Source organism: Emiliania huxleyi (genome assembly GCF_000372725.1).
Source record: "Emiliania huxleyi CCMP1516 unplaced genomic scaffold EMIHUscaffold_87, whole genome shotgun sequence".
Classification (NCBI taxonomy): domain Eukaryota; phylum Haptophyta; order Isochrysidales; family Noelaerhabdaceae; genus Emiliania; species Emiliania huxleyi.
Window position 1 is genome coordinate 370,429 of NW_005195508.1, and position 26,106 is coordinate 396,534.

Genomic DNA, 26,106 nt, shown 5'->3' on the forward strand with positions numbered 1-26,106 from the left:
AGATGGTGGCGTTTGGACATCCCAACCATCACACAAGACAGCCTGTAGGTGATGGCGGGACGGCGCAGTGTTTGTGGCACTCGGCAGTAGGCACCCGCGGCACGGCCCCGCTGTCGGCTCTCGCGGGCTGCGGAACCGGACCCAGAAAGGGACGGTCCGGGCGAGTGTGGCAGCTCCTGCGCTAGTATGGGCACCCTCTATTATAGCACTACTGATCCTGGTCATTAGAGCTGCCAGGGATAGCGTCAGGAGCTGGTAGGAGTCAAAACCCCTCATATTTGAGACATCGTGTCCCATATACTCGTGCAACAACCCGGGAACGAGTCGCGGCTCGCGCGCCGGCGATAGATTTAGTTGCGGCGAGGTGTGTGTGTGTACGAAGCGCCGATGGCACGACCACCGCTCTGCATCAAAGACCGGGCAAGTAGGTGCCTGTTCATGTTCCGCGAGGAAGAGGAGGTCTCCCCCCCGGGCCCGGCCTGAGCAGCTACGGGTGGAAGGCAGCCCCTTCGAGTCGAGGAGGGTGGACGGCGCCACCATTGCCGAGCTCCAATGGCTAGAGACCTGGGCGTCTGCTGATGGTCACGCCGCCCCGCTCGTTCAGTGTCGCCCGCCGCCGCGCCGCGCCGCCGCCCGATGATTAATGATTAATTATTATCATCCGATGATTAATAATTAATAAATAAGTACCACACCACCCAGCTCCACTGTACTGCCGGTCTGCTGCTGCCCCCGAGTGTATACCGCCGCCTTAATAAGGGTTCGCGCCGTTAGCAACTGCCATGTCGGCTGGTTGTCGGCTGCGGCTCTCGCCCCACTGGAAGCGCGGTCTAGTGCCGCGGCGCCCAGCCCTCCTGTGGGCCCGCGGCGGCTCGCCGCCGCGGTTCTGCACAATGTGACCGGTCCGGATTCGTCCCGGCGTACCGCCGGTGCCGCTTCCTCGCCGATTTTTTGCTCAACCACTTAGTCGACAAACTTGTGCCAGAGCTCCTGCTGCTCGGCTGAGCGGCGGAGCCGGCCCCTCGCGGCCGAGGAGTGATGCGCCAGCACCGGGGCAACAACGCGGGACCGTCTCCGGGCCGTCTCGACACCCTGCGGCTCTTTGAACTCAACCTCGCAGCCCGCTGCGCGGCTCTTTGAGCGCGAGAGAGGTCGTCTACGAGGCGGCGGCGAGCGCAGGCGGCGCAGGCGGCGGCGGCGCGGCGGCGCGGCGGCGGATCGCGGCGCTGAAAACGGCAGCAGGCTGCTGCTTGCTGCTGCAGCTGCTGCTGCTGCTGCTGCTGCTCCGCTTCTGCTGATTGTGGGTACGATTCCTCCGATCACCCCGCCCGCCCGCCCCGCCCCATCCGCCCGTCTCTCCCCGCTTGCCGGCCCGCCCGCCCGCCCGCCCGACCGACCGACCGACCACCCATTCCCATCACCATCTCACATACCTTCATAAATAGGCGCTCGAGACCTCCTCTCGCTGCCTACTCGCTGCCTCGAGGGAGGGGGGGAAGAGGTCAGGCAGCAATAATTGCGCTTGGCGCGAGGCCCCTCCCCGACAGGCAAGTATTAGACCCACGAAATCCGAGACACCTCCCCCCCGCCCCGATCCCCCCACCCCCTTGCTCCCCTCCCCCCCTTGGGAGGGCCGAAGAGAGGCGCCCGTGGGGACCCCGCAATTCCCTTCCCCCCTCGGGAGGGGGCCGGACGAGGCGTACCCCGAGGGCCCTGCTCTTTCCTTCGCATAGCGGCCACTCTTCGGATCGCTGGTCGAGCGACCCGGGCGGGGGATGCCCCGCGCGCCTGACCCAGGCGCGAGATACGAACCTGCGAGGCGTGGCCGCTCATGCGGCCCGATGGGGAGGAGTGGGGCGGACTACGGGGATCGGCTTCTTACACAGCCCTTCCCTGCAGCGAGCCCCCTCTAACCCACCCGCGCTAGGTCTCGGGGGACGCAGGGGTCACACCCGACGACCTCGGGAACTAGCCGGGGGCGGGGCAGTCGGAGAAGGGGCAACTCCGTGCACTGGACGGTCGGCCGCCAGAAAACACGCCTGCGTGGATCGCGTCACACCAATCCTCGCTACCCAACGCGGCCAAAGGATATCCACCTCAGAACCTCGAGATACCCCCCTCTGAAAGAGCAAAGAAAACGTGGCTTGACAAACGCGAAGGCGCGGCCCGTGAGCCGCGCAGCAGTCCGCGCTTCAGTCCAGCTTAACTTCACGGAAGGCCCACATGCTGCCGCCATCGCTGCTTGCCGCCTCCGAAGACCTCGTCCGCATCCCTTACGGAGCGGGCAGCTCGTCGAGCGAGGTTGCGACTGTCGATGACGTGATTGCCGGCGCCGCGCTGCTGAGGCGGGAGGCGTGCGCTCGCGCGGCTGCGCTCCGGTCCGGCTCGGCTTCCGCCGACGAGTCTGAGCAGGAGGCTGAGGAGAGCGAGGATGAGCAGCAGCAGTGGCTCTCGCTGCGCGTTCGACGCCCGGCGGCGGCGGAGGTGGCGGGTAGCATTGGCGGGAAGCTGTGGGACGCCTCCCTTCTCATGTCGGCGTGGCTGCTGGAGAACCCGAGCTTGCTGCAGCCGGCGGGCTGCCGCACCCCGCGGGTTCTCGAGATCGGCGCCGGGCTCGGCCTGGTTGGGCTCGCAGTCGCGCGAGCACTGCCCGACGCCCGCATCACAATGTCCGACTACGACCCGGCTGTGCTGCGGAACCTGGGGGAGTCGATACGGCTCAACTTTGCCGGCGCCGCGCCCGCCGCGCCCGCCGCCGCGCTGGTCGATTTTCGCGACTTTTGCGAGGCGGACGTGGCCGCCTTGCCCCACCTCCCGCCCGCCAGCCCGCTCTGCCGCTACGAGGGCCTGCTCGGAAGCTTCGACGTCGTCATCGGCTCCGACATCGTCTACGACCACTCGCACGCGCGGATCGCGGCGCTGCTGCGCGCCATGCTCCGCCCCGCGGCGAACGGATCCGCCGACTCCCACCCGTGCGCTCTCTTTGTCCTCCCGGACGGGCGGCCGCGGCAGGCCGACTTTGTCGCCAGCCTCGGCGCCGCCGGCCTCAGGTGCCGGATCGAGCGAGTCGGGAGAGACTGTCTGATGTGCCGCCGGATTGCGCGCGAGCACGAGGGGTGGGGGGCGGACGCGTCGTTTTCCATCTACAAGGTGCACCGCGCAGCTCAACAGTCCTAGCCGAGCGCACACGATATAGCTCGGGCGCAGGGGGGTGCGAGGAGCTGCGTGAGGGCGTGCGAGGCTGTGAGCTTGAGGCCGTAAATAAATAAATAAAAACGAAACCCTCTCTGAGATGGGTAAAAAGCTCTTGAGGCCGTGGAGCGGAGGGAATCTCGCCGCATTCTTACACACATTAATCATTATTCACATATACAGCAGAGGATAGAAATCAGTCACGCGCGCCGCCATCTCGGTTTACCGAAGAAGCTCGCGCGTCCTCGACTGTGCCCCGCGGGCCCGGTCCGCGGCGGTCGGGGGGTGCCCCCGGGGCCCCCGCGCGCAGTGCCAGACGCCAGACCGCCCTGAGCCCTGGCTGTCAGGCTGTCAGGTGCTGTCAGGTGATCTGTCGGGCTGTCGGGCAGCTGTCAGGCACTGTCAGGTGCCTCTGTCAGACCAGCTGTCAGGTGCTGTCAGTGCTGTCGGGTGCTGTCGGGTGCATGTCTGACAGGCGAGGGGTTCTGTAGCTGTCAGGTGCTGTCGGAGCTGTCGGGTGTTGCTGTCACAGACGCTGTCGGAGCTGTCAGGCTGCTGCTGCTGTCAGACGGTGGGCTGTTGCTGTCAGGTGCTGTCAGGTGGTGCTGTCGGGGTGCTGTCAGGCTGTGACACACACCAGCCACACTTATGACACTATCAAGAGGAGACCAGCAGGACTCTACTACACATACATACTCTAGCCTCTACTCTGCCTCCGGTCCCACCATCTTTTTCATGGTGGACGTCACCATCTTCTTGTCTGCCGCACTGAGAGAATAGCAGAGAGGCAGGGTGGAGTGCTTCTTCAGGTACACCTTGCTGATGATCTGGTAGTTGCTGGTCCAGCGGAAGGCCTCCCCATCGTTGTCGCTCGTCAGCTTGTAGTACTTGTGCACGCTCTGTTCTGGTAGCGCGGGCCGTCTGGGGGGGTCCCGTCACCCTTCACCTCACGGTACCACCGGAGGATAAAGAGGCCCTTGGGGTCGTTGATGAAGACCCCGTTGCTGCGCTGACTCATGGAGAGCTGGCGCAGGTACTCTGCGCTGGAGCTGCCAGTGGCGCGGCGCGCGTCTACTGTGCCGTCGGCGACGGCCACCTGCTCAATGTTGCCGATGGCAAAGACCTTGGAGCTGTCCTCCATGGTGAAGAGCACCGCAACTGCGAAGAGAAAGAGAAGAGGGAGAGATGAGGATGCACGTCTTATGTGTGTGTGTGACAGGCGGGCAAGGGCGTGGTCACCGTCATCATCATCCATGTAGAAGTCGAGCTCCTCATCCACATCCTCGCCCCGCTGCTGATGGGACTTGTGATGAGCCGCTTGACGTGGAAGCGGAGCTTGCGATCCTTTGACTCCTCCTGGATGGAGACGTTGAAATCTGCCAGCAGCTTACCCTCAATGGGGCACAAGAAAGAGGCTCTACGGGGTCTGTGTACGGTCTGTGCTGCTGTCGGGCTGTCAGGCTGTCAGCGCTGCTGTCAGGCCACTGTGTGCTGTCGGGCTGTCAGGCAGCTGTCAGGCTGTCACGTTAGGGCCTGACAGCGACGGAACCCCTCGCCTGCCAGACTCTGCTGTCAGGCTGTCAGACACGTGCTGTCAGACTGTCAGAGAAAGTGCTGTCAGCGCTGTCAGGCTGTCGGGCACTGTCAGGCGCTGTCCGGGTATTTGCTTTCAGGCTGTCAGACCAGGGCTCAGAGACCGCCCAGAGCCGCAGTGGCCGCGTGAAGGGCAACCGCCTCGCCTCCCACTTAACTCCGTGTTTGGCGAAATTTGTGGAAAATTAGCACTCATGTCTAGCATCCCGTGTCTAGCGTAAGCCGTAAGCAGCACATCTCTCTGTCCTCGAGCACTCGCCCCCCAAACGTAAATGAGCTGTGCGACAAGAGTTTCAGCTGACTCGCGACTGGCAGCTCCAAATTAGATCCTCGACCGAAATGCTAGCCTTGACTCGTGGAGCCCACAACCTTGCCAACCACTAGTGGGACGGCCGCGCCGAGGCGCCGCACTCGCAGGCAGTGCTGCCCCTTCGCCGCGGACAGAAAGAGGCCCTCGGCGTGCTGCACCGACTCAATGGGCTCGTTGTTGAAGGCGAGGAGCTCATCGTGCACAAGCAGGCCCGCCTCCGCCGCGGCGCCCGTTGCAGAGGTGACTACCACGTGCTTTGTTCGCTCGCGGAACGTGGAGCCCATCACCACCGCATAGACACCGTTCTTCCGCTTCCCCGACTGGTCTGCGAGAGTCACACCGCAGGTACCGCAGTCGCCGAGCGCGTGGGGCTTCGTGAGCGTAAGCTCGAGCGTGCTGCCCGAGGGCTCGGCCAGTTTTTTCGGCATCAAAGCGGCGCTTGTTGTCCGGCGTGCAACAACAGCAAAAAAAGAGAATTCTCACTTGGCGCGCTGAGTGCGCTTCTTAGCTCCCCGGCCCTGGATGTGAGGCTAATGACTGCACTCCAAGTGCTCCAAGTTGAGACGTAAATCCATTTCCATCTTTCTTTCGGCCTCACCTACTCCAAGAACTCCACAACCCCCACACATTTGCATTCAGCGACGGGCCGCCGCTCCGAGGCTCCGAGGCAGCGATGCTGCGGGAGGTAGGTAGTGTAATGTTATCGGACACGGCTCCGGGCTCTGATGCTGTGAGCGCCTTAGGCTGTACCCACCCACGTTTCCTCGCTCACCCCGTTCCGTTTCCTTTCATTCAGTGTTTCTCTACAGCACTTGGAGCACTTGGAGTGCAATCATTAGCCTCACATCCAGGGCCGGGGAGCTCAGAAGCGCACCCAGCGGGCCGGATGATCGGGATCGGGTTGCGGGCAAGAACAGCACCCTCTCGTTTCCTCTCTAGTTTCCCGAGGAAACTCCGCAAAAATCGTCAATTTCACGGGCTCTGAGCCGAGTCTGAGGCTGGTTTGGGCCCACAACGCTCAGGACATGATGTTTCCCTTTGCGGAGCTCAACCTCAAGCACTCGCCCGCGGAGTACTTCAAGCCATCGGGTAAGTATGACGCGCTGTTTGAATGACCACACATGCGGCACGGCCATTTCGACTCGTGAAGGAAGACTGGCTCGATCGAAAGATTCCTCCAGATAGGCATGTTGCCTCTGCACATGTCGCGATGTCGGGGACTGAGGGTGGAGGGGAGTCCGAGGAGAGCCCGAGGAGCACGCACACGCCGCTCGCGCCTTCCTTCCTGCCTTACGTTAGCCTTGAGTTGAGTTCTCGCTGCTTAAAAGAAAAGAAAACATCCAAGTCCCAGCGGAAGTGCCCTCCGAGAGGAGACGCCTTCGCAGAGCTTGCAAGATGCCCACCGACTCTGACCTTCTCGACACGCCGGAAGCGCGTTCGCTCCTCTCTGCCGGCGTTCCTGCGGCCGAGGTCCTGGCCGGCCTCAAGCAGCAGACGGCGGAGGCGGCTCCGACTCTCCTCCGGCGACGCTCATCCAACCTCGGTGAGGCGCCGTTGCCGGCTGGCTGGGAGGAGCGTTTCGACCCTGCAACCGGCCGCAGGTACTACGTCGATTTCAACACCCAGAGCACCTCGTGGACGCGTCCAAATGAGGCCGCGTCGTCGGGCAAGAAGACTCCAAAGGAGATGTCGGCTGGGCTTGTACCGTCCGGCCGCAGCGGCAGCTTTAGAAGCAGCAACCGTGGATCAGCCCGGCAAGAAGCTCGAGGCGGCCTGGACCCCGACGCGGCAGCGGCACTCGCTGTCGCCGAGGCGGCCGAGGCTGCCGAGGCTGCCGAGGCGGCGAGTCGCGGCCCGACTCCGACAAAGAAGGGCAAGGGCGCCGTACACAAGATGAACAAGGAGCTCCGCAAGCTCGGTGTCTTTGGTGCCGCGCAGGGGGGTGACAGCGGCAGCCGTGCCTCCCCTTCCCCCTCACCCTCTCCCTCCATCTCGCCACCGCCGCCCACCGGCTCGCCGGTCCGCAACTTCCCCTCGGCGGCCGCGGCCCTGGCCACCGACAAGTCGTCCCCGCAAGGCATGCTCGCGCTCCTGCGCAACGAGCGGACTCCGCCGGCGGAGCGCGAGGAGGTCGCGCAGGGGCTGCGCGCCTACTGCGCCACGGCGCCCGCCTCAGACCCAACCCCGCTGAGGCTGCTCGACGCGCTTGGGAGCTCGTCGCAGCCGCGGGTGCAGCAGCCGCTGTGCGACGCCCTCGCCTCGGCTGGGGAGGCGCATCACGCGCCCCTGCTCGAGTCTGGGGCCGTGCTCTACGCCGCGCCGCTGCTCTCATCGCCGATCGAGGGCGTCCAGCGCGCCGCCCTTCGCCTCCTCCTCGCGCTCTGCAGCGGCGACTGCGCGGCGCAGGTGGCCGGCGTGGGCGCCGCGCCCACGCTGCTCGGCTTGCTCTCATCAGCAGCGCCCGCCGAGAGCCGCTCTATCGCGCTCAGGCTCATCTCGGAGCTCCTCTCCTCTGCCCAAGGCGCCCGCGCGCTGCTCGCCGCTGGCGCCGCCGAGACGCTCTGTGTGGCCCTCATCCACGCCTCTGGCGTCGCAAAGGGGTGGGGCGGCGGCGACGCGGCTCGCGGCAAGGAGGAGGCGCGCCTGACCATCGACTGCCTCTGCTCGGTCAACTCGACCGACCCCGCGGCGGTGCAGCGCGCCGTGCGAAACACATCGGCGATGCCGTCCATCGTGGCGCTCACCGGCACCGACGACGAGCGCGCCCGCTCCAGCGCGATGATGCTGCTCTCGTCGCTCGCCCCGCAGAACGCGGGCGAGGTGGTCGCCTCCGGCGGCATCGCGATGCTGTGCGAGACGCTCAGCCGCGGCGCGACCGACCAGACGCTCCACACGCTTGCTCAGCTGTCGCAGTCGGCGGTGCACGCCGTGGCGATCGCGCAGCAGCCGGGCGCGCTCGCGACGCTCTGCAGCCTGGTGGGCCAGCCGCACGTCCGCGAGCTCGCCATCTCGGTCCTCTCCAACCTCTGCGCGCTCGGAGCGCTTCCCACCGACGCGCTCGCCGGGCCCGACGACCTCCACCGGCTCGTCGCGCCGCTGCTGCAGGGAGGGCTCCCGCCATCGCAGCGCGCCGGCCTCCTCTCCCTCCTGTCACGCGCCGCTCTGGAGGGGCCTGGCCGCCAGGCACTCGCCGCAGTCGGAGCGCCGCCGCTGCTCGTGGCGGCCGCCGACAGCGGCGACGCCAACGAGGCGGTGCACGGGCTGCAGGCGCTCGCCCATCTGGCGGCCGACGAGCGGTTCCGCTCACAGCTGTCTGGCTGGGGAGCACTGCGGCCGCTCTGCCACTCGCTCGACCCTGCCCGCGCGTTGGACCCGCGGGCGCGCGCCGTCGCCCTCTCCGCCGTCGCGAACGTCTCCTTTGTGGAGCCGGCGGCTCTGCTGGAGGCGGGCGCGGCGCCAAGGCTCTGCGCTCTCCTCGGCGAGAGCGAGCCGCACCTCCTCCGCATGGCGCTCACGGCCATCGTCAACCTCTCGGCCGACCCCGCCGCTGTGCCGCACCACTGCATCGCCGACATGCTCGCCGCTGGCGCTCCCGCCGCCGCGGTCCGCCTCCTCGACTATTTCGACCTCGAGATCCGCACCGCCGCGGCGGGCGCCGTCGCAGCCCTGGCGAGGCTGCCCCTGTTTGCCGAGGGCCTCGCGGCAGCCGGCGGCGGCGCCAGCCTCGCCCGGCTCCTCGGGCAGACCGCCCTGGCCGACGAGCCTCGCGTCCACGCCATCGCGAGCGCGATGACGCCGCTCCTCGTCGACGAGGCGTCGCGCGGCGCGGCTCGGGCGGCCGGCGGCGTCGCGGCGCTGAGCGGCGCCCTCCAGGCGATCGGCAGCTCGGACACGCGCCTGGCTCTCTTGGTGGCGCTCGACGCCCTCGTCGGCGGTGACTGGGGTCTCGCTTACACCGAGGCTGGCTGGGCACCGCTGATCGGCGCGCTGTCACAGTCGTCCAAGGCGATCGTCCTCGCCGCCGCGCGCGCCGCCGCCGCCACGCTAGAGACTCCTGGCGGTCGCGACTCGCTTGCGAACGGACGCGATTTGCTCCTGGTTTGCGCGACGCTCTGGGCGCTCTCGCGCGAGCACGCCAGCCTCGCTGCGGGCGCCTCAGCCGCCCACGTCGCCCTCCTCCGCCGCCCGGCCGGCTTGGAGGCCGATGGGGAGGGCGGCCTCCTCGCGCCCGCCCTCGCGCTGCTCGTCGAGGTGGCGGACGAGCCGCGCTTCGCAGGCCGCCTCGCCGCCGCCGGAGCGCTGCCGGCGCTGCTGCCGCTCCTCCAAGGCGAGCACGAGCACGCGCTGGTCGTGGCGCGCAGCCTCTCGCCCCTCCTCAAAGACGACGCCGCGCGCGAGGCGGCTTGCACCACGGCCAACGTCCGCGCCGTCGCCGCGGCGCTCCTCGCCGCCGAGCGGGAGGAGGCGCGCCTCGCTCTCTCGCTCGCCCTCGTTGAGCTTGTCGATGGCGACTTTGGCCGAGTGCACGCCGCGGGCGGCTGGCCGGCTGTCGTCGCCGCCCTCGCCGCCGCCGCGAGCACGGCGTCGCCTCAAATGGCAAGCCTCGCCTCGGGCGCCTTCGAGCCGCTGGTGTCGTTCCTGCCGGCCGAGGCGTCCGCACTCTCCAAGGCACCCACGCAGCCAGCGTCGCCCTCGGCTCTGGTCGACGCGCTCGCGCTCCACGAGGCGGCGACGGCGCAGCTGCTGCCAGAGCCGCTCAAGCCGGTGGCGCGCGAGAGCCCAGGCGGCATGATGGCCGCCGACCTCGACTAGGCCTCCTCACCACCTCCTCCACCTGGCAGCTAGAGCTACCCCCTGCTGGCCAAGGCGACGCGCGTGCGGCGCTCCGTTTGTGCACTATGTTCAGTATGCGCGCGCATGCGCCTCACATTGCGGTGCACACTGCACTCCTTCTCCTGTCCCGCCCCTCGAAGGTGATCTGCCCTCTCATCTTTCATGACACACACGAGCCACAGCTCACGCCCCCCAGGCCCAGCCCCCCACACGGCGCCATATACGATATAGAGCTCACACCCCTCTAGCTGCATGCGCTCTGGAGACGAGCTCGTGCAGCTGCCAGCTCTGGTCACTGTGATCATTTTTTATTTTGCCTAAAATGAAAACACGCAACACACCTTGGTAATACGCTCACACCCTTTCAAGTGTGAACGGCACCGGCGTGACGAGGTTCGTGATCGGGATTTTGCCCGGAGTTGTCTTTGTCGGGAGGGCGAGGATGCGCTCGAGCGCTGCTATGTCCTCGGTGACGGCGTCGGCAAAGACCGTGTGCCCTCGCCCCCACTCTGGATGATCGGCGAGCGCGATGAAGAAGGCGGGCCCACTCCCACCGCCAGCCCACGCCGCCATGCCGCGCCGCACCACCGGGTTGTCCTCGCGCGGCACGCGAGGAGGCTCCGCCGCGCCTCGCGCCGAGAGCCCGCCCTGCACCAGCGCGTACGGCGGGCCCCACCGGCCGCCCTCGTACGTGTCTGGCCAGTCGGGGCTGCCCCAGTGCGGAGGGACCGCCTCGGCACGGTAAAAGGTGCACCCGTGGCAGTCGGCATGCTGATCGACCAGCGCCTGCAGGCGGGCGGCGGACGGGCGGTCACGACCGGCGCAAGCACTTGCAACGTTGCACAGCCGTTGACGTGTGCCTGGACCCACTCCTTGGCCTTTGGCGAACCGTCCCGCAGCCGCAGCCGCACGCTCCCCAGCCCGTCCGCGAGCCGGAGCAGCAAGTGCGCCTCCGAGGCAGGGACGGTGCGGCCTATACCGCGCAGAGAGCCTCACAGTCTCAGCCGGCGCTGCGCCCTGCAGGCGACGGCGCCGCTCGAGATCTCACTCGGAGTGGCGCCGGCCGGAGGCGGAGGCAGCCGCGTCCCCGACGTCCACCGGTCGGAGCGGCCTCGGACGAGGTCGACGTCGCTGAACGGGTCGGCGAGGGTCTTGAGCCAGCACTCTCCCGCCTGCGCCCCGCAAGCCGGTCCGGCGCAGTAGACCCAGACAGAGCAGCGGTCCTCTGCGAGGCAGGCGGTGCAGCAGGCCGCGGCGGAGGAGACCTTGTGATCGGCGCCCCAGCGGACCACGTCGCCGGACAGCTCGGTTCGCTCCATCACGTGGCAACGATCGTGAGGAGGCGGCAGCGGCGGAGGCGGCGGCGGTGGCGGAGGTGGAGGAGGTGACGGCAGTGGCGGTGGTGATGGCAATGGCGATTCATCGGCGGCGTCGGAGTCTCTCGACAAGACCTCGCCGATCTCGTCCACATCGCGGAGCCAGCGGCCAAACCGCTCGGGAGGACGAAGGTCCGGCTCGACCGGCTGCGGGCCCATGACGAGCATGAGGCCACCGCACGCCGCGAGGAGGGTGGCGAGGATGGACGTGGTCGGGCAGCGGCCGGATCGGGCGCGTCGGGCCGAGGTTGGGAGCATGGGGATCAGTGCACTGAGTTCAGGGTCGCGGGAGTCGCCGCCAGCGCGCGGATTTTTTCTTTTTATCAGGGTTGTTCCCGAACCTTTGGAGCTGTCTGCTGTGACAGAGAGGTAAAGGACGTGTTTTTTCATACACATCTTCTAGGCTGGAGGTCCACGCACGCACACGCACGCACCCTTCTTACACATCTTCTAGGTTGGAGGTCCACGCACGCAACAAAACACAGACCTTTACAACAAGGCCCACCACCGGCGGCCCCACGACGGCGTCCTCGCCGCCTGGGCGGACGCGATGCGCGCCCCGGCCAACGCGCCGGTCGTGCACGGTGACAAGGAGAAACCAGAGCTCACCCGGCAGTACAACGAGGGGTACAAGGTCGACCTCGCAGAACCCCACGCTGGGCCGGGAGGATGCGATGAAGTGAATGAAATCAAGCTCTGGACGCCCCTCCTCAAGACCTCCTCGACGGGCGCTGGCAACGCCTCGAGTGGCGGCACGCCCTCCTCCGTGGGCCACTCCTACGCTTTCGGCTGACGGAGGTGATCAGCCCGCCGCAGGTTCGGTTCCGATTTGGCCCGAGCGTGACCTCGCTGCCACCACAGCTTGTCTTGACGGCCCTCCAGCCCCAATCCTGCTGATTGAGCTCAGATGCGTGATAGCTGACCACGGCGTCGCCAGCGACGAGGGCGGCGACGTGGACTTCTCAGTCATGAAGGTGCCGTTGACGAGAAGAAGACCGTCGTGGAGGGTGTAGAGCGCCTCCTCAAAGCGCGCATTGACGCTCAGGCCCGGTGTCGACAGGTAGTTGTACAACCCCTGGTCCGTGCCACGGAAGTCGGCGCTGCCCCCGTGAGCCAGGTCAAGATGTGGATCTTGTCTTGAGCGGGCGGTGGCGCCCGCACAGGGGTCGTCAAAGACGGCGCTCGCCAACCGCAGGATGACCGACAGCAACTCGACGAGCATCGCCCTGCGCCCTGGCACACCTCGCCGCGATATGGCGATTCTCGACAAGACGGCCGGCCGAGAGAACGACTCAGGCGAATCGCGTATAGGGATCCTAATCGGGATGAACACATTTGTGGCGGATCTGAGTTTTGACTGATTTTGTGCCCAGAGAGAGAGAAACTCCGAGTTTTCGTTGAGTGAAACTGCTGCGGTGAGGAACCAGAACGAAAAGGGAAACAGACCCCCCCCCCCCCCCAGCCGCCCACTCGTGCGTACAGCGGGTGCGGGAGAGGAGCCGCCCCTCAGCCGAGCCTCACGCTGTTGACCGCGTCAACCTCGGCATCCGAGAGGTCGAGGCGGCCGAGGTAGGAGGTGTGCCGCCGCTTCCGCTGCTCCCTCTTTCGCAGCGCCTCGAGCTGAGCGATGCGACGGACCGCCCCGACGTATTCCATCTGCGCCGTGCGAGGCACGGCGGACCCCGCGCCGCACGCTTGCGCGAGCTCGATGAAGCGCGGCATCGCCTGGGCGATGGCGGAGCGGTACGCGACGGCGCGCTCTTGGTCTTGCTGCTTGCCGCTCTACAGAGTCTTCTGTTGCGGGCATTGTCCATTTTGAGAAAACAAGATCTGGCACGCCGCCGTTTCTAAGCCTTTTCACACCCCTCACCCACCCCACGCCGTGGTTTCTTAGCTCCTGCCGGCACCCCAGGTCAGCCGGAGGACTAGGTGTAAAATACAAAATAAGGACTGGCTGGACCTCCTCCGAGAGCGGCGCCCGGTCCACCCCCTGCACGCCTGTGCCATTGTTGATGTCCGCGTAGTTGAGGACGCTGTAGTCAGCCCCCGCCGCAGAGAGCTGCGACGCGGTCGGCTCCTCGTCCTCCTCGCTGGCCTGCGCCGCCTCCTCGCCCTCCTCGCCCTCCTCGCCCGCCGCCTCGGCCCGCCGCGCAGCCGCCGCCTTGGCCCGCCGCGCAGCCGTGTCGAGCGTGTGCTCCTGATACGCTGAGAGGACCGAGAGCGGCGGGAACTCGGCCGCAACCCACGCCGCCATCAGGAGCTTCATCGCCCGCTCCGTGAGCGCGCCGATCAGCGGCGCCATTTTCTGCTTGCCCTCGTCCGACAGCAGGTCCTTGTAGCCGGCACCGAGAATGGAGGAGAAGTCGAAGGCGTCCTTCTCGTAGAAGGTGATGAGGAAACGGCCGAAGAGCCCGTTCTTGTTCTTGTCCTCCATCTTAGCCATGCGCAAGACCGACTCGTGCTGCGTCATGAGCAGCAGCGACATCATAAAGTGCATGCGCTTGATGTCGGTGACACCGGTGCCCTTGGCGACCTCCTCGCCGGCGTCCCAAAACTTGGTCCAGGCGGAGAGCTCGCCCGGCGACTTCGACCCTTTTCGATGTTGGCAACCCACTCCTGGCCCTCAGGGACGGACATAAGGAGGCGCCACAGCTCTGGGAAAGCGACGAGCTTGTTCATGACGCCTAAGAGCCGCAGGCACGCAGCAACGGGTGGGTGGCGAAGAGGGAGGAAGGGTGGTGCTCAATGAGAAGCGCACAGGAGGCGGTGCCGGCCGTCATCAAGCCCTTGAGGTCGCCGTTTGTCTCGCGCGGGTGATAGGCGACCGCCTCCCGGAGCGCGGCGGGCGCCTCCTTTTGCCCGTGCTCAGGCCGCAGAATCTCGGCTACGACGGTCGGGACAAGGGCTTGCGGGGCAATCGCCTTGAAGAGCAGAGACTTGGCCGATCCGGTCCTGTGTCATATGCTTACGAGTGACTGCAATGTGTGTGTGTGAGGGAATGAGAGTGGAGTGTGACGCACCCTGCAACCATAGACCGATAGCACGACGAGTAGGCAGAGAAAGGGGTGCGCTTCTCGCCATTGGCGGAGGTGGAAACAACCATGTTGACGGAGCGCAAGAGCGCCTCGGCCGACGCCTCCAGAACGGTTGCAACCGCCGATATGGGCACGCCTTTGATAGCGCTTGCGATGTGCGCGAGCTGCATGGCGAGCTCGTCGCCGTCATCAGCCAGCTGCTGCCAAGTCGCCTCCGTCTCCTTGGCGACAGCCTCCGGTGAAAGCTGTTCCGTCAAGCTGATCATCAAATCCTTGGCGAACTCACGGACCGCGTCGTAGCAGCCCTGCTCCACTGTGCTTGCGTGAGGCCCGGCTTCTCTGGAACCTCCGCTCCGCCCGGCAGCGGGAGCCCTCTAGCTCTATCGATATACTTTAGAGCCCTACCCCTCCCGGTCCCGCGCCGGGTTTTAGGGCCTACCCACCCGCTCAGCGCTAGCCCGCCTTCCCGGTTCCCGCGCAGCGGTCTCAAAGTGAAGGCGGGTGAGGGGCTGAGCACGATCGCTTTGTACAACATGTTCATGTGTGTGTACGAAGGTGGCAGTGCAACGTAGTGAATAGGTGTGTGCATGCGCGCCCCACACAAGTACAGAGCCCCAGCAAACGTAAACCGCTGCCCGCGTACGCACAACCGAATGGCAAAACCGAGACCGCATCCCCCCCTGCCCCAAGAGCGCAAAAGCCACAGCACGGCCCGGCGCCGCTCCTGCGCTCCCCTCCCCACCGCCCAAGCCGTGCGTCTCTCCGCCCACCGCCGCCTGCACTGCGTGCAATTTTGCGGGGTGCGCCTCATCTCGCCGGCTCGGGAGGGGAGGGCGGCGCGCAGCCGCCTCACTGCGCGTCGAGCAGCCGGCGCTGCTCTGGCGGGGAGAGGGAGAGCCACCTGCCAAGGCCGCGCCACGCAAGCGTCGGGGACGCTTCTGAGCTGCATCTCGGCCGCACCTCGGCCGCTCCTCGGCCGCACCTCGGCCGCATCTCGACCGCATCTCGGCCGCATCTCGGCTAAGCGAGCCACCCCTCCACGCCCGCCCACTCGTCTTCGCCTGGCAGCGGCCTCGAGCAGCGGACGTGGTACCTGCTCGCGCGCCCAGACGTGAGTCTTCTTCTTCCCGCCTCGCCGCCACGCGGCTAGCGAGGCACCAGCCCACAATCGGCTTCCCGCGCTTCTTCTCCGGTCGCCTACACGCGACGCGGGCGCAGAGGTGCCACGGAGTGTCCTGCTGGCAGAGCGGCCCGCAGCGGCGCGGTCTGTCGCCCGATCCGCAGCTCTCCCGCCTCGATCGGCTCCCCACACACGCGGCAGCAGGAGCGGTCTGTCTTCGCCCTCTCCACGCAGCACACCGCCGCCTGGTCACGGCTCGAGCGGTGAGGAGGAGGAGCCTCGCTCCCTCCGCCCTCTCTCCCCCACCGCCCCCTCTCATCCGCCTGCCGGTTCGCGCTCGTGCCCCAGCCCGCGTGCTGCAGCGTGTGGTTGCCGTCCGCGTCGTAGTCCTTCTGTCACCCGCGCACGCGGCGGCACGGCCGCTTGCCGCTGTCGGAGGGCGACTACCGGACATGCGACGGACGTGTCATGCACGCGTACGGACAGCTCTCGGCCGCAAACCGCGAGATGACGCCGCCCCCTCCCGCCCGGCCACCGAGGCGGCGAGCTCCGCGTCAGACTCCGCCTGAGGGCATCCAACCTCGGGTCAGCCTCGGCGCCTCGTCCAGGAACCTCGGCCCGACTCTCGTCCGCCTGCAGCCGCCGCGCCAGCGCAAGCGAGGCGGCGTCGCCGTCACGCTGCAGGGCGGCAGGCGGAGGCGGCGGCGGCGGCTCGTCGTCGCTGGCGGTGAGGTCGATCGCCTCGGCGCCGTCGGAAGTCGCTGCGGCGGTGCCGGCGGTGCCTGCGGCGGTGCCGGCGGTGCCTGCGGCGGTGCCGGCGGTGCCTGCGCGTGCGATGTCGGCAGCCACTCGCTGCGCCAGGTGCAGCCGGAGCGCCTCCACGTGGGCGCTGACCGCAGCAGCCGCTCGTCCTCCCGACGCCCACTTGCTGGAGAGCGTCGGCCGCTGTGGGCCGTTGCGAGACCCGTCCAGGTTGAGCATGCCAACCGTCAGGCGGTGGAGCGCCTGTGCAGCGGAGAACTCGCCTCGCAAGATGGCAGCGTCGAGGCACTGCTTGTTGCCGTCGAGGCCGTTTTTCCACTGCACGTGGAGGTGGCCGTGGCCCTTTGCAAACGGCCACGGGTTGGCGCGCGCCTCGGCGAGCACGGCTTCGCTCAGCGCCATCCCGCGCCGTCTCGATCAACTGGACTGGCAGAGCAAGAGGAACGAGCGCGCAAGAGGGAATCAGTTTCCTTTCTTTCCTACTCCCTTAATGTAGGTAAACCATAAAAGTAGGTTTGAATTCGTCCACGTAAGGCTTGGTGAGTGGTTGGGGTGGCCTCAGGCATCCCCAAGGGAGCCGCTGCGGTGCCACATAAGCAGCTTAGTGATTGTCGAGACTTTAAAGTATTCGTGTGATGAAACGCAAACAGGACAGACGCTACTATGGTCACCAGTAAACCATAATTCGACTTTGAGGGATCATATCTCAAAAAGCCGGGAGACAGCATAGCCTTATTGTTGCATATTTTGCCACATAAGGTCAAACTTGACCCCACAAGCATCAAGAACCCGATGCTCCGGCTCGACTGTGCCGGCACACTGCCTCCTCGCGCCGGCTGCTAGCAGGCCGTCGCGGCCCGTGGTGCACCAGAGAGAGAGGTCGACACGTTGCCCCCGCCGGCGAGTCCGCGCGGCTCAGGCCGGCCAGAAGGTGTGTGGTGACGGCACCGTGGCAGGAGTGCGGAGAAGAGCTCGCCGAACGCGAGCAGCAGATGGCCAAAGTGTACCAGCGCGAGAGCCTCGCGAGCGGGCGCAGAAGAAGCTCGCCGTGACACGATGCCGGGCGGTGGTGATGCTCTGGCGGCTGTGCACAGTGGGCAAAGTCAGGCTGCAGCAGGGCAGCACGATGGTAGTGCCCTGCTGCAGCCTGGCCTGACATGCACAGGGCGAACAGAGACACTACTATCGTCCGGCGCTCGTCGTCGAATCTGGGCCAACTTCGACCGCCGCCACAGCTCGCCACGAGCACGCAGCGACAAAATGTTGACTGTATGGAAGTTGAGGCTGGTCGAGAGGAAGAGGCTGCCGTGCGAGCCGGCAGCAGGCTGGCTCGTCGTGGACTGCGGCGGCGATTCTTATGGGTTTCTCTGTTCATAGTAGCGTGCACGCTACTATGGTTTACCCACACTAAGCGAGTAGTCTGTGAGAGAGAGTTGTTTTGTTTAAATTCTTTCCTAGTCGCCTTGTGGATGTGGGAGTACGCCGCGGATGTCTGGTCTCTGGGGGTCTGCCTTGTGGCGATGCTCGGCGGCTTCATGCCCTTTGCAGCAGACCAGCGGCGATTCGCGAGTCAGGTGAGGGTGCTGCGGCGCGTCCAAGAGGAGGGCCGATCGGCGACGAGAGCCATCTTCGGCTGGTTCCCACCTCGGTGGTGCAATCTCTCCGTCGGCGCAATCAGCCTGATCGATTCGCTCCTCGCCCTCAACCCTCGCGAACGGCCCCCCTCTGTCGCCACGGTGCTCCAGCACCCGTGGATCAGCAGACACAGCCATGGCGAGGAGTGCGCAATCGAGCGCGAGGGACCAGCCTCGCCAGACGAAGCCACGACCTCGACACGCGATCCGACTCGCCACGGTCAATTTTGGGTTCTGGTATGACAGGGGTCAGCCCCGCGCGACCTCGGGAACTAGCCGGGGCAGTCGGAGAAGTGGCAACTCCGTGCACTGACGGTCGGCCGTCAGAAAACACGCCTCCGTGGCTCGGGTTACACCAATCCTCGCTACCCAACGCGGCCAAAGGATATCCACCTCGAGAACCTCGAAGGAGGGGAAGAAAAAGAAAACGACCGTGCGTGACGAGACTCATCAGTCCTCGCTCGTCCACTCCGCTCCACAGCAGAGCGCTCCACAGCAGAGCTCGTCCACAATGCTCCGTCTCGTCTTCTCCCTGCTAATTCTCCTCTGCCTGTCCGCTGACTCAATCGAGGCACGCACCGCCATGCGCAAGCTTCCCGTCCGAGCGACCCGCGCGCCAGCTGGGGCGATGATGGCAGGCGGCGATGAACCAAGTGAGCTGCTGCCAGAGCGCTGGACAAAGGGCCGAGTCGTCAAGGAGCCGACCAAGGCCAAAGCAGCTGCGGCTGACGATGCGACTCGGCGCGATAAGCTGTACTTGCACGACGACCTCCTGCCCTCGCGCTGGCTCAATCTCCTCTGAGATGGGCGTTCGGCCGACGTCTCTGCGGTCTAGTGCGCGAAGATGGTGGCGCGACATTGTGCCTTGATAGCTGCACACTGCAAACGTGCTCGCACACGTCTTTCTCCCCTAGCTAAGCTGGGCTCGGAACTCTTTGCCGCCTAGTCTCTTGGCTTGCGTGCTTGCGAGCTCGACAGGCTGCTGCATGTCCGTGTGCGAGTTGGCTGCCGCCACCTGAGCGCAGAATGATGCCTTCAGCCCTCTGCGTACTCGTTCCATCCATGAACGCTTGATTCCTTTTCTCCGCGGCCAGACGCACGGCATAAGCACGCTCGCCATACCTGGCATGCCGTTAGTGCTCCGAACCCCATGCCCGCGGCATATAGCGTCGGCTCCAGCGGACCGAGTAATTGCTTGCCTGCGCGAGCTCCGAGCACGTTGATGAGAAGCAGGCCGAGAGTGAAGAGACGTACCGCCGCCGCCGTCACGCGTCAGCCGCCCCTGCGCCAACCGCCCTAGGCCTAGCAACCGCCGAGAGGCGAGAGCCGAGAGTGGCGAGACTCCTATACTGTACCGCTATCCGCCACATCGACGAGGGCGCGCGACTCGACCGCGCCTCTGGCGAGGAGACAAAACGTCAGCGGGAGGTGCAGGGGTGTGCTCGTGGCGTCGCTGCTTGCTGCGGCCCCCACCCCACTGAGAGGTACGATAGAGGCGCGAGCTCGCGTGCGTGTGGGGGGGGAGAGATGAGTCATGAGAGTGCGAGCGCTGCCTCGCAGATCATGTTTGGTCCGCTGAGAGCACGTTAGTTGTCGATCTCGGGCTCTTTCCCCCCCTCAGTGAACTCTTTTTCTTGCGATAAACCCCCCAAACGGCTCGCGCCGCCGCCGCCGCCGCGCACTGCCCCCTCACCGACCTGCCCCTTGAGCTTCTCGCGCGCGTCGAACCCGTCGTCTCTCGCTGCGACCCCGCCGACATCGCTCGCGTTGCGGCCGTCTCGCTGCTCTTTCACGCCTCACTCGCGGAGGAGGGCATCCGCTTGTGGGCGCAAGAGCGCGGCTTTGAGCTGCCGGCGCAGCCAGAGGGCGAGGGCTGCGCCGTGCGGTGGCTGTGCTTTGCTGCGCTGCTGTGCGAGTCCAACCCGCCGGTGAATGCGGCGGCAGGCGATCAGCACAGCCTCTTCATCGACGGCGAGGGGCGGCTGTCGTCGTGCGGGTCAGCGCCGTCCTACGCTCCAGGGCTGCTCCAGCCCTTCAACCCATCGCTCCTCGGTCACGGCGAGGGCGTGGCGCGGCTCAACACGCCGACCCGCCTCCCGTCGATGCTGGGTGGCGAGTGCGCCGTGAGCGTGTCGGCTGGGCCTTTCCACAGTTTGACCATCACCGCCGACGGTGCTGTCTGGAGCTGGGGTCAGAGAGGCTTTGGCCAGCTAGGTCACGGCGAGCGGCAGGAGCAGGGGCAGCTGCAGCCAAAGAAGGTCGAAGCGTTAACTGGGCAGCGCATCGTCGCTGTGTCGGCTGGATCGTACCACAGCCTCGCCATCACCGCCGGCAGTCTTTGGAGCTGGGGCGCAGGAACGTTGGGCCACGGCGACGAGCAGGACCAGCTGCTGCCCAAGAAGATCGAGGCCTTGGCGGGGAAGCGCGTCGTCGCTGTCTCGGCGGGATTCGCGCACGACCTCGCCCTCACCGCCGACGGCGCCGTCTGGGGCTGGGGCCGGGGGGGCGTAGGCCGGTTGGGCCACGGCGACCAGCAGGACCAGCTGCTGCCCAAGAAGGTCGAGGCCTTCGCTGACCAGCGCGTCGTCGCTGTGTCGGCGGGAGCTGCGCACAGCCTCGCCCTCACCGCCGACGGGGCCGTGTGGAGCTGGGGCGGTGGAGGCCTTGGCAAGCTGGGCCACGGCGACCAGCAGGTTCAACTGCTTCCGAAGAAGGTCGAGGCCCTAGCTGGCCAGCGCGTCGTCGCTGTGTCGGTTGGGTCCCTCCACAGCCTCGCCCTCACCGCCGACGGCGCCGTCTGGAGCTGGGGCTATGGAGGGCACGGCCGGTTGGGCCACGGCGACGAGCAGAACCAGCTGCTGCCCAAGAAGATCGAGGCCTTTGCTGGCCAGCGCGTCGTTGCCGTGCTGGCGGGAGCCTACTATTGCCTCGCCCTCACCGCCAATGGCGCTGTCTTTACCTGGGGCAAGGGCGCATTCGGCTGCCTAGGCAGCGGCGACCAGCAGAACCAGCTGCTGCCGAAGAAGATCGAGGCGTGGGTGCAGGCCGGCCGTGAGGTTTAGAGAGAAGCGCCAGCTCCTCCGTAAGCCTCCACAACAGTTTCCTGCAGCCTGCCTCGCTCGCGGGATGAGATCCATTCCTTCTTCGCGAAGCCTACAGAAAGGGGAAAGATTTTTCCCGCGGCATCCCTCCATGGTGCCCCCCTCCCGCGGGAATTCTGTTCCTCTGTTAGTGCCAGTGGCGCCACAGTCCCGTGCCCACTCAATTCTCAAGTGTTGTGTGAGGGCTGCGGTAAATTTCTTTTTCTCGCGAATGGCCGATGCCCGCCCCCACAACGCCGCTCGCGCCGCCTCGCCGCCGCCGCCGCCGCCGCCGCACACTGGACACTCGCTACGCCGACCTTCCTTGTTCCTGCGCGGCTGGAGAACCTACCTACCTGCGCGGCTGGAGGCGGCTGCAGAAGGAACAGGCAGAGCCAGAGGTACCGCCCTTGAGCTTCTCGTGCGCGCTCTCTCTCGCTGCGACAGCCCCGCCGACATCGCCGCTCGCGTCGCGGCCGTCTCGACGCTGCTCTTCCACGCCTCGCTCGTGCTGGAGGGCATCCGCTTGCGAGATGAGAGTGCGGGCGCTGCCTCGCACAGCAGGTTTGGAGAGAGAGAGAGAGATCTCAGGTTTGGTGCAGGGAGGGGTGTGCTCGTGGGATGCTGGCGTCGCTGCTTGCTGCGCCCATCCACTGAGAGGTACGATAGAGGCGCGAGCTCGCCTGCGTGTGTGGGGGGGGGGGGGGGTGAGAGTGCGGGCACTGCCGTCAGGTTTGGTCCGCTGAGAGAATCGTTTTTCTTATTCGGCCCGAACAAGCGGACGGGGTGCGTCGGGTCTTCCATACGCGGGAGCATGCCGCCATTTCCAGCGATCTTCGCCCTCGCGGCCAACATGAACGGCCGCTACTCGGTCAGCAGCGGCGGCCGGCATGACGTGCCATTCAACGACGATTACGCTTCGCGCGGCCTGGAGTACTTCGATGTCTGGTCGCCTGAGATTGCGACGCACTACGCGGAGGTATTCTGGACGGACATGGGCACGCACCCCATTCCGCCCGAGATTGTCCGCCGCTTCGCCAATAAGACGATGGCCATCGTCGGGTACGAGATGGACCAGGTGATGGTACAGCCACGCGGGAAGCCGGGCGTCCACCCGGAGAAGGACGTGTCCGTCCCCATCAACTGGGCATGTACGTGGCCCACCCCCGCTCCCGCCCGCTCCTGGCTCCCCTGAGCCCCCCCCCCCCCCCCCTCCCGCCCGCCCGCCAGACAACCATCACTACGAGACGTGGCTCCTCGGCGCCGCCGCAGAGATGGAGCGCGTCTCAGTCGACCCGAACGACGTGTCGTCGCACGGGGCGGCGACGCGCATGGTCGCGCGGCACCGTGCCGGTGCCGCCGCCTCTCCCGACGGCGCCCCCTCCTCGCAGTGGTTCTCCGAGGGCAACGGCGGCGAGTCGCGCAAGAGCTTCCACGGCTACCCGGCCGGGTTCGCGCAGCTGGTCCGCTCGCCGAGGGCGTGGCACACGACGCCGATGCAGATCGACATCCGGAACCGCGACTGCGGCGCCACCCCGGACGACGTGGCCCGCTGCTCCGGCCCGCACGGCTTCACGCCCGGCCCAGAGCCGCGCCAGGCGAGGTACGGCCTGGCTGTGGCCGGCCTCGTGCCGGGCGGCCCAAAGGGGGGTGTGCCGGGCGCCACAAACTACTCTGGGCTGCTCGAGTGCCCCTGCAACGGCCGGTACGGAGGCGACCCCGCCTTTTACCCGGACGGAGGAAAGGGCGGCAGCCGCACGCGCGTGCTCACACACGACTTCAAGGGCGTCGCCGTCGGGGCGTGCGGCGCGGCGGCGAGCTGCAGCGCCTCGGGCCCGGCAGGGCGAGTCCAAGACCGCGTGTCCGCGAGATGTTCGCCCTCCCTCTCGCATAGGCGCACGTCCTCTCTGCGGAGGCGTGCTTCGGCGCCGTCGCCCAGCTCGGCGTCAACGCGACCTCCATCCGCAACGAGACGGCGCAGACCGCCTCCTCGCACCCTCTCGGCTGCTCGAGCACGCGCCTCGTCGGTGACGCGTGTCACCGACGACACGCTTCCCCCCCCCCCCCCCCCCAGGTGCACTCCTCGTCGCTGCCTCGCGGCTGCTCGGTCTCGCGAGACGCGCGCGGCGCCTCGTCCGCCACCTTCAACACGGCGCACTCGGCGGTCTCGTGCGAGGCGGGCGCGAGGCGGGTGGGGCAGGTGACCTCCCTCGTCGGGGTCACGCTCGGCATCGCCCTCGACGCCGCCTCGGACGCCGCCACGCTCACTCTCTCCGGCCCGGCGGGCGGCTGGTTCGGCGCGGGGCTCCACGCGCTGGTGATGGCCGACCAGCCATACACGATCGTGGTGGCGGGGGAGGAGGTCTTTGAGCAGAAGCTGGGCGCGCGCGGCGGGTGGGGGCTCTGCTCGTGCGGAGACACGTCCGCGACACGCCTCGGACGCGTCCTTTAGGCACGTGCGGCGAGGAGGCGCAGCACTGCGCGGGCACGCGCCTCGCCGCCTCCGTCACCGTCCTCTCCGACTCGGTCTCTGGCGGCGTGCGGACGGTGGAGATGTCGCGGCCTCTCAAGGGGCGGACGGACGACCACTACTCCTTCTCGCTCGCCGCAAACACGACGCTCAACCTGATCACGGCGGTCGGCTACTCGCATGCCTTTGGACACCACAAGGCGCACCACCACTCTCCCCATATCTCCCCATATCTCCGCATATCTCCGCATATCTCCTCACGCCTTTGGGCACCACAAGGCGCACCCCCACGCCACGCTCACCCTGACCGTAACCCTAACCCTAACCCTAACCCTTCGGACACCACAAGGCGCACCACCACGCCACGCTCACCCTGACCGACGCGGCCGGGGCGCCGACCTGCGTCTGCGACCAAGGCGGCCGGGGCGACCTCTGCCACGACGGAGGCACGGGCTGCGCGCACTTTGTCAAGGAGTGCGCCCCGCCGCGGCACGACGCGGCCGGGGCGCACTACCCTTTCGGCGATTTGCTCGAGCAGCGCAACCCGACCTGCAGCTCGATGTCGTACGCGGGGGGGCTGCGCTGCTGTGGCCACGGCCGCATCATGCTCGACGCGGACCAGCCAGTCCGGCCGGAGCTCCTCCGTTACCACCACAAGTACCGCTTCTGGTTCGAAGAGTACCTGCCCGCGCCGCGCGCGCACGCCGCGGTCCAGGCCCCCGCTGCGCCGTCTGGCGGCGGCGCGTCCCACCTCAACCTCGAGCGCATCTACTACATGACCGAGGCGAGCGCGGGGGAGTACGACGTGCCTCCCGCCTTCGCCACGCCGTCCGTGCCGCTGCCGGGCTACCCGAGCTGGCCTCTCGGCGTCCCGACGCCCGGCACGAGCTGCACCGGCAGCTGCCCCACGCCGGAGCAGCCGAGCCGGTTCGGCGCCGACTGCGAGTGCGTGCACACGATCACGTACCACTGGAGCATCGACAACAAGAGCCTCATCTACGCGGGCGGCCACTGCCATGCGCCCTCGTGCCTCGACATCTCCCTCTACCGCAACGACACGGGCACGCCGCAGCTGCTCTGCCGACAGGCGACCAAGTACGGCGCCGGCGACGTCAAGCACGACAAGTTCGACGAGGCAGACTTCGTTGCCCTCCCTCCCTGCCTCTGGGAGGGAGAGGGTCTCGACCCGGCGCCGTGGCTCGGGCCCAAGACGCCGATGGTGTCGGTCAAGCGGAACCGGAACACGCGCCTCGGACACTTTGGCGAGATGGCGAGCTGGCAGATGCGGGGCGTACCCTTCCCCGCGCACCGCGCGCAGCTTGCCGACCGCAAGGCAGCGGTAGTGGCGCGCTCTTAGGAGCTGCGTGTCCCTTGGAGCGCTTGTTGGCGCGCTCTCCCCTTTCGTTTCTGCTCGCGTACGTTACTCTCTCTCTCGTGCGAATGTATGTCCGATAGTATGTGGAAATGTGTGAACGTGTGCGAACGTGTGGCGTGTGTCGACTGTCGTCGTGCGCGGAGAGAAATGTTAATACTCTGCTGTGTCCTGTATACTGTTACTACTCGCAACACAAACCACATCACGAGCCACGGTCTCCCCAGCTCCGCACAACCTCGGTCCATTGCTGCCCGTTGGCGTTGCTGTTTGCGAGTCGTTCGAGGGTTCTCGACCCAAAGCCGTGTACGACGGCTGGGATGTTGCGTGCGGCCAACAGGGTTGACTCCAGGTCGTTTAGCTCACGGTACACCTTTGCATCCTTCGCGGGAGAGCCCATCTTTTGGAGGAAGTGGCAGCTGCCGTGGATAAACCCTGCCTTGAGATGCAAGGGCGGCGTGCTGCCGCGCAGCATCCACTCGCGGATGCCCCGCCCGTCCCCGGTGCACGTGCAGCCGTGCTCTGTGACGGGCTCGACCTGTGCCCTGGCGGCACATTTGCCAATCATCCAGTCCGACTGCATGCACTTCGGGTGCATCGTGCGGATACAATTGATCAGATTCATGCGCGCCATCGCGCCGCGGGACAGCAAGCTGCCGGCGCCGCCGCACGCAAACGTCAACGCGTCGTCGCCGAGGAAGTCGCCAAAGTAGTATGCGCGGCTCGAGTCGTACCGCTGCAGCAGGCGCTGGAGCGCGCGCGGGAAGACGAACGAGTCGTCGTCGACGATAGCCACCCAGTCGTACCGCTTTGTGCGCAACTGCTCCCTCGCCCAATGCAACGCCGGCAGGAAGCGGTACTGCGCGGTCATCGTTGCCTGCGCGTGCTTTGCGCAAAAGTACCTTTGAGGACCCTCCTTTGAGAACTCACGCAGATACTGCTTGCGTGGCGCCGTGAGCCGCCTCGGGAGCGGGCTCGGCCGCTCCTGCGACTCGTTCTTGCCCGCCTCGTCGGCCTTGCAGCATGCCTTTGCGCTCGGACCGGACACGAGTGAGCGGTCGAGCTTGAGGGTGCGCATGGCCACCTGCTTGAGCACACGCTCAGCCGCCGCCAGCCCGGCGGCTTGCTTGACATCTTGCAGCAATGAGAAGACGCATGTCGCGTGCTGGCACCACGTCTGCTGCTGCAGAATAGAGCGCTCGATGAGGCTGAGCGAGCCCATCACGACGAAGAGCACCGCCCCGCGATCGACGCCGCTCGTTTGGTTGGTGGCGGCGAGGAGGCCGTTGAGCGGCGCAAACACGCTTGAGCCCGCGGACATGACTCTGG

General features: G+C 66.6%; 7 protein-coding genes across 7 annotated transcripts; 4 read left to right on the forward strand and 3 right to left on the reverse strand.

Moving 5' to 3' along the window:
- Window positions 1-2,223: 2,223 nt before the first annotated feature.
- EMIHUDRAFT_107118 (hypothetical protein) lies at window positions 2,224-3,177 on the forward strand (the record flags this gene model as incomplete). Its single annotated transcript, XM_005758346.1, has 1 exon — window positions 2,224-3,177. The coding sequence occupies one exon, from the start codon at window positions 2,224-2,226 to the stop codon at window positions 3,175-3,177; it is 954 nt and encodes a 317-aa protein (XP_005758403.1).
- Window positions 3,178-3,896: 719 nt separating this feature from the next.
- Window positions 3,897-5,523, reverse strand: EMIHUDRAFT_107119 (hypothetical protein; the record flags this gene model as incomplete). Its single annotated transcript, XM_005758347.1, has 4 exons — window positions 3,897-4,091; window positions 4,139-4,350; window positions 4,497-4,584; window positions 5,155-5,523. 4 exons carry the CDS (start codon window positions 5,521-5,523, stop codon window positions 3,897-3,899), a joined length of 864 nt encoding a protein of 287 aa, XP_005758404.1.
- Window positions 5,524-6,475: 952 nt separating this feature from the next.
- On the forward strand, window positions 6,476-10,278 carry EMIHUDRAFT_438858 (hypothetical protein). The gene has a single exon (XM_005758348.1). It carries the CDS (start codon window positions 6,491-6,493, stop codon window positions 9,905-9,907), a length of 3,417 nt encoding a protein of 1,138 aa, XP_005758405.1. The 5' UTR covers window positions 6,476-6,490; the 3' UTR covers window positions 9,908-10,278.
- EMIHUDRAFT_219713 (hypothetical protein) lies at window positions 10,237-11,247 on the reverse strand (the record flags this gene model as incomplete). Its single annotated transcript, XM_005758349.1, has 4 exons — window positions 10,237-10,245; window positions 10,310-10,714; window positions 10,795-10,901; window positions 10,977-11,247. 4 exons carry the CDS (start codon window positions 11,245-11,247, stop codon window positions 10,237-10,239), a joined length of 792 nt encoding a protein of 263 aa, XP_005758406.1.
- Window positions 11,248-17,690: 6,443 nt separating this feature from the next.
- EMIHUDRAFT_219717 (hypothetical protein) lies at window positions 17,691-18,657 on the forward strand (the record flags this gene model as incomplete). Its single annotated transcript, XM_005758350.1, has 2 exons — window positions 17,691-18,092; window positions 18,265-18,657. 2 exons carry the CDS (start codon window positions 17,691-17,693, stop codon window positions 18,655-18,657), a joined length of 795 nt encoding a protein of 264 aa, XP_005758407.1.
- A 3,092-nt stretch (window positions 18,658-21,749) lies between these two features.
- Window positions 21,750-24,971, forward strand: EMIHUDRAFT_453585 (hypothetical protein; the record flags this gene model as incomplete). Its single annotated transcript, XM_005758351.1, has 6 exons — window positions 21,750-22,013; window positions 22,210-22,698; window positions 22,830-22,962; window positions 23,053-23,297; window positions 23,402-23,572; window positions 23,755-24,971. The coding sequence occupies 6 exons, from the start codon at window positions 21,750-21,752 to the stop codon at window positions 24,760-24,762; spliced, it is 2,310 nt and encodes a 769-aa protein (XP_005758408.1). The 3' UTR covers window positions 24,763-24,971.
- Window positions 24,972-24,982: 11 nt separating this feature from the next.
- Window positions 24,983-26,098, reverse strand: EMIHUDRAFT_219719 (hypothetical protein; the record flags this gene model as incomplete). The annotated part of the gene is made up of 1 exon (XM_005758352.1): window positions 24,983-26,098. The coding sequence occupies one exon, from the start codon at window positions 26,096-26,098 to the stop codon at window positions 24,983-24,985; it is 1,116 nt and encodes a 371-aa protein (XP_005758409.1).
- Window positions 26,099-26,106: the final 8 nt, after the last annotated feature.